The 5,801-nt window shown below is 67.6% G+C and overlaps 2 protein-coding genes across 2 annotated transcripts in view; both read right to left on the reverse strand.

Annotated features, from left to right (window-relative positions):
- PFL1_02116 (uncharacterized protein) overlaps positions 1-1,525 on the reverse strand; it is a gene marked incomplete at both ends in the record, with an annotated part of 4,562 nt that extends 3,037 nt beyond the window's left edge. Inside the window, 3 exons of the mRNA XM_007879627.1 lie at positions 9-491; positions 631-895; positions 1,079-1,525. Of these exons, the coding sequence (XP_007877818.1) occupies positions 9-491; positions 631-895; positions 1,079-1,525 (1,195 nt within the window). The remainder of the gene's footprint in view (positions 1-8; positions 492-630; positions 896-1,078) is intronic.
- Positions 1,526-3,267: 1,742 nt separating this feature from the next.
- Positions 3,268-5,801, reverse strand: part of PFL1_02117 (uncharacterized protein) — a gene marked incomplete at both ends in the record, with an annotated part of 3,648 nt that continues 1,114 nt past the window's right edge. Inside the window, 2 exons of the mRNA XM_007879628.1 lie at positions 3,268-3,954; positions 4,101-5,756. Coding sequence (XP_007877819.1) covers positions 3,268-3,954; positions 4,101-5,756 — 2,343 coding nt within the window. The remainder of the gene's footprint in view (positions 3,955-4,100; positions 5,757-5,801) is intronic.

Genomic DNA, 5,801 nt, shown 5'->3' on the forward strand with positions numbered 1-5,801 from the left:
GTTTCCACCAGCGGCAGCAGCAGCAGCAGCAGCAGCGGCAGCCGCCGCCTTGCGCAGCGCCGGCGGCACGTAGGCGTTCGGGTTGCGCACAACGGCGCCGTATTTGTCCTCTTCGTTGACGCCCGAGTCGTCGGCCTGGCCGCGCTCCTCTGCGAGGTGCGGGTTGCTGGTGGTCTGGCCCATAATCTCGCGGGCGATGCGGTCGGCCTGGCGCTCCTTTTCCTTGAAGTCCTTGCCGGAGCGGTCGAGGGTGGTGGTGTAGAGCGTCTCCTCGTAGTCGGACTTGATGCCGAAGCGCTTCTCGTTGGCGGCAAACTGGTCCCAGCCCTTGGTGCCGCTGGAAGCGTCGAAGCCGCCGTCGCCGTCGGCCGCCCATTCGGGCACCCCGCTGTCGAGATCGGCCAGGTCCGGGTCGTCGGACCACTTTTGCAGCGCACGGCCATTGCCCAGCGGGTCGGCCGAACGGGAGATCTCGGTGTCGGTGCGGAAGGCTGGTGTCGTTAGAGAGAGTGGCAGAGAGAGGCGGTGGCAGTGGCGGTGGCGGACGGATCAGCACGAGCTCGGACAGGAAGCCGCGTCTTTGAGGGCCCGGCCCGGATCTGTCCATTGGCAGTCGAGTCGCTGGCTCACCTTCCTTGTCGCGCGCCTCCTTCATCTCGCGCTCCTGGTCCCCGATGCGCACCTCGGAGGCCTCGACGCTCTCGAGGTCCTTGCCGTGGATGACGAGCATCTTTTTGAGCGGGCCCAGCTCAGGCTTGCCGTCCTTTGCCCCTGGAGCGAGGATCTCCTGGGCCGACGCAATGGCAACGCCAAGGTCGCCGCTGTCGGCGTTGGCCGACGACAGGATGCCAAAGTACCGCACGCCGCCGCGCGTGTGGACGGTGACACAGTGGCCCTGTGCGTCGAGAGGGGCCGGAGCGGTGGATGAAAACAGGCGTCAGCGATCTGTGCGCGGCGCGGCGATCCGGCTCGACGCAGAACAGGGATAGCCTCAAGCTCTGCCAGGATAGCACGGATGCGCTTTCGCTGCCGCATCAGGCATCGGCTAGGCTGCAGGCAAGACCGGGCAGACACTCACGACGAGCGAGACGAGGAGGAAGAGCATGCGGTTGCGGTTGAGCTTCTGCGCCTCGTCGAGGTTGGCGACGCCGCCGAGCGACGGGAAGGCGGCCGAGGCGCTGTTCTGCTGCTGCTGCTGTTGCTGGTGTTGCTGCTGGTGCTGCTGGTGCTGCTGGTGCTGATGCTGCTGGCTGTGCTGGTGAGGTGCATTGTTGACCGCCGGCCCGCGGTAGCCGCCGCCAGCGTTGGGATTCTGCCTACCCGCGGGCGACGACGTGTTGGATGGCGGCCCGCTTCCCCAGCGAGAGCCAGGAGGGGGTCCGCCTCCTCTGCCGCCGCCACCACCGCCAGCATGGCCACCGCCTCGGCCGCCACCGCCGAGGTAGGCACTGTTGCGGTTGCCCGGTCCGCCGGCGCCGTTTGATGCGCCACGGGCCGCGGCTCCGCGGTAGTTTGGCGCAGCCATGATGTCGCTAGGTCAACGTTCCGAGCGAGATTGGCTCCCGTCCTTCCGATTGGGCTGGGCTGGTCCTGTGCAGCGTCCGAGGGCCTGCTGATTCGCGATCCCACCAAGGGACTCGTCAAGCAAAGCGTGCGAGCTGACACGAATCGACGCAGGCGGAAGGGCAACGGCTGAGCGATCTCAGAAGAGGGAGCGCCGCAAGGTGAAGCTGCTCGGCGAAAGGGAGCGGCGGAAGAGATGGGCCTCCGGACCAGTCAAGGTCGGGAGGAGGTGGCGGGCACAGCGAGGGGCGTGGGCGTCGGAGCAGAGCACGTCGGCCGCAGGTCTAGCAGGTGTGCTGAGCGTCTCGACCGTCGTCGGTGGGCGTGCGAGCGAAGCAGACGTTGGACCGATCAAGGGCGTCACGCTTTTCTGCCGCCTTGGTGCGATGGCGGGTGACCTGCTTCGACTCCCGGTCCGTGGCGGATCGATAGGGAGATATGCGAAGGCGCGGGCGAGCCACCGATGCACGAGCTGACCAGAGCGTGCGCGATAGACAGGCGTCGTGGGTGCAGAGAGGCGCTGATCCGCAGCACTGAAAAGCAGGGGATGTAGCAAGGCGGTCGTCGAGCCAGCGCCGAGAAGGAATGCGGCCTGGCGGGAGCAGCTCGAGCCGGGCGCAGAGGTACGCCGGTCAAGAATCGCCCAAGCGCCTCGAGGACAGACGATCCTAGGTCAAGTCGCGTGGAAACGGGATTGAGGTCCGCTCGGATCGTCGTCGCACCGGTCTCAAGGAGAGATGGGACGTCGCGGAGAGAGGTCGAGCGAGCTTGGCCCCTGGACTGCCCAGCCGACAGGCGATACGCCACGAGTAGGGGCAATGAAAGGGGGGAACGGGGCGGAAGAGAAAGCGAGGGGGTGGAAGAGAAAGCGAGGGGGGTGGAGGAGGATGGGTCGTGGAGGAGGATGAGGATGAGGATGAAGGAGGAGGCCGGTTGCGCAAGAGGGCGAGAGGCAAGCAGGGCGGGGCGGGGGAGAGAGGAGGCGAGGCGAGGCGGGACGAGACGGTGCTTGATGGTGCGGGGAGAAGGAACCAAAAGGGCGGCCGGGCGGGCGGGCGCACCAGGAGGAAGCATGAGAGCCAGGGCCAGGGCCAGGCGATGGGCGTCCGTCCAGCCAGCCAGCCAGCAGCGGGTGGGCGTGCGTGCGGCCAAGCAGGCGGGCGGCCAAGCAGCGGCCACAACGGCACAGAGGGCCAGGCGACAAGGCCAGGCAGCGCCAGGCAGGCCAGAGCGGACGGGCCTCCTCGCCTCGCCTGGCACATCGCACTCGCAAGTCTCCTCTTTCTCGGGCGAAAAAAAGTGGTGAGGGGTGGGGGCATTTGTAGTCGACGGCCGCTGCCTTACCAAACCGCACCTCGATTTGTATTGGGCCCCTTGACGAGGCCAATACAACCTGCCGCCCGGCTTGGTCCAGCCCGCTCGCGATCCGCCGCAGCACTTGTCGACTTCCATGCTGGGCCGTCCCTGGCGCCGCGATTGGGCGAGCCGACTCGAAAGGGGACGGACAACGCCCGGGCACGACACTTCAAGATCCCAGAGACGGCGATCGATGTCGATCGAGAGAGGTCCGGCTCGTGTGACGCGGCGCGAAAACAGACAGAGAGACCGAAGAGCGGCGTTGGTGTAGCATTCCTGGCGAAGAGGTAGGGGGCCATGGCGACGTTGAGCCCCAGCCTGACCTGTCGACAGATCCAACGTGCGATTCTACAGCTCGCTCCTCCCAGTGCTGCCCGACGCCGACTGCCTCCATAACCACTCGAGCCACCCACCGCCCTGTCCTGCGCCCGCACCGCCGTGCGTGCCCGCCCCGCCCACCGATGACCTCGGGGATGCCGACGAGGCGGGCGACCACCAGGGTCTCCATCCGCCGGACGACGACGACGACGACAGCCCGACGGCGTTCGGGTGGAGCAGCCGGAAGCCGACGTAGGCCGCACCGCTGCCGCCGAGCACGGCGACGACGACGTAGCCCCAAAACACCCACCGGTTCGTGGCAAAGCTGAGCGCCTTGCTCTCGTTGCCGCCCTGCACGGCGCCGCGCGCGTCGACGGCGATGCCGCACACGAGGCCGTACAGGTCGGCCACCTGCCCGTCGCGCATGCTCACGCTCAGCGGGCCCGCGCCCAGCCCGGGGATCTTGAGGCCCAGCTTGCGGCAGTAGGCGTCCGGCTGCACCTCGTGCCGCTGCTGCGCCAGGTCCAGGTCGGCCTTGGTCGCCACAAACAGCGACGGCATCGACTGAAGCAGCGGGTACTGCTGCCGCAGGTTCGAAATGTAGCTGAACGAGTTTGTGTCGCTCGAGTCGTAGACAAAGACGACGACGTCGGCGGCCGACAGCTTCGACGAGTTGCGCAGCACCTCGGCCTCGTACCGCGAGCCGAACTCTTGCAGCTGGAGGAGGAGGAGGCAGGCGGCGCAATCAAGGTAAGCGTGGAGAGAGAGGTCGAGGAGCAAGGAACAAAAGTCAGCGCGGTCCGTCGACCAAACATCGGCAACGGGGCGGCGTCGGCGGCACCGCCCCGTCATGTTGCACTCACCACCAGGTACCGCTCGGCTCCGGCCTGCTCGACGGTGCTGACGACGCTCATCATCTTCTGCGTCGGCTCATAGGCCGGCTCGAAGCGCTTGCCCACCATGTTGCGCAGGATGGCCGTCTTGCCGCTGCCCGCCGCGCCCAGCACAAAGCCGAGGAACGTGCTGCGCTGCACGGCGCCCTTCTTCTTGCGGTCGGCGCGCCTCGGCCGCGTCAGCTTGAGCGCAGTCGTGACGGGCGGCGGCGAGGGCGTGTGGTTCCTCGAGCCGCGCGAGCCGGGCGGGCCGCTGGGCGAGAGCGGTATTGGCGACGGCACAAAGCGTCCGCTCGTGCCGCGCCCACCCGCGCCTCCCGCGCCGGACCCCCCTGCCGCGCCCCCGCCAGTCTGCGGGAAGGACGGGTAGCCGAGGTAGGCGAGGTAGGCGAGCGTGGTGCGATGGTCGAGAAGCGTCGTCATGGACCACTGCGCCAGCCAGCCCTGCAAGGTGACGGCGCCGTTTTCGTCGGTGATGGTGCTCTCGGGGAATCCGGTCCCCTCCCATGGGTGGCGGCCGTCGGGTGCGAGGAGGAAGAGGTGGTCGAGCTCGGCGGCGCAGAGGGCGCCGTCGCGGTCCTTGTCGTAGGCCTCGAAGATGTCGGTGAGGAACTGGTAGCCGTGGGGCGAGAGCTCGACCGAGCACTCGGCGGGCACGGCAAACGGCGGCTTGACAAACGAGTCCTCCAGGGTCAGGTCGGCGCCGTAGCCAAACGAGCGCAGCACAGTCCACGTCGTCTCGAGGCGGCCGCGCTGGATAAAGAGGGTGTGGAGGTAGAGGAAGCCGGCCATGGTGAGGCTGCCGTCGCGCAGATGCGGGTGCTGTTGGTGCTGTTGCGAGTGGTGCGGGTGGTGCGACGAAGCGGCGTCGAAGCCGGCGGCGCCATTGTGGGCGCTCGAGCTGGTCGAGGCGGCGGCGCTGCCGCTGCCGTCGTAGAGGTTAAAGTAGGGCCCGCCGATGGGCGCCTGAGCGACGAGGTCCTTGATCCCCTCGAGCTCGGACAGCTGCAGGGGCGCATCGAAGCATTTCCGCTGGAAGTCGTTGAGCTCGGCGTCGCTGAGCAGGCCGTCCTTGTCGCTGTCGCAGAGGCGAAAGATGCGCTTGAGGGCGTCGACGCAGGCGGGCTTGAGGGCGTGCTCGCGGCTGTCGTAGAGGGGCGCCGTCGGGTAGAGGACGGCCTTTTGGGCAAAGTAGAAGACCTCGCTGACGTTGAGGGGGATCTTTGCGCTGCACTCGACGCAGGTCTCGACCTCCTTGAACTCGGCCATGACGGGCGCCAGCTCGTCCTCGAGGGCGGCGTTGGTGACGTCGCCGGAGCGCAGATCGATCTTGTTGCCGACGAGGATGACGGGGACGTTGATGCCGAGGGAGCGGATGTAGGGGAGCCAGTAGGTGGGGATGCGGTCGAAGGACGAGGGCGCCGAGATCGAGTAGACGATGCAGATGACGTTGGCGCGGCGGAGCTCTGCCTCGAGGTTGGTGCGGTGCTCGGGGTTGGAGTTGGTGTCGACAATCTTTGTGACGACGCCCTCGGGGGCCACCTCGGGTGGCAGGGTGATGTGCGGGACGACTTTTTGCACCTTTGCGACGTAGGCCTCCTTTACGAGCGAGGTGATGAGCGTCGACTTGCCCACGTCGGGGTCGCCGGCCAGCACGATGCGCACGTCGCG

This window comes from Pseudozyma flocculosa (assembly GCF_000417875.1).
Source record: "Pseudozyma flocculosa PF-1 unplaced genomic scaffold scaffold00005, whole genome shotgun sequence".
Taxonomy (NCBI): Eukaryota; Fungi; Basidiomycota; class Ustilaginomycetes; order Ustilaginales; family Ustilaginaceae; genus Pseudozyma; species Pseudozyma flocculosa.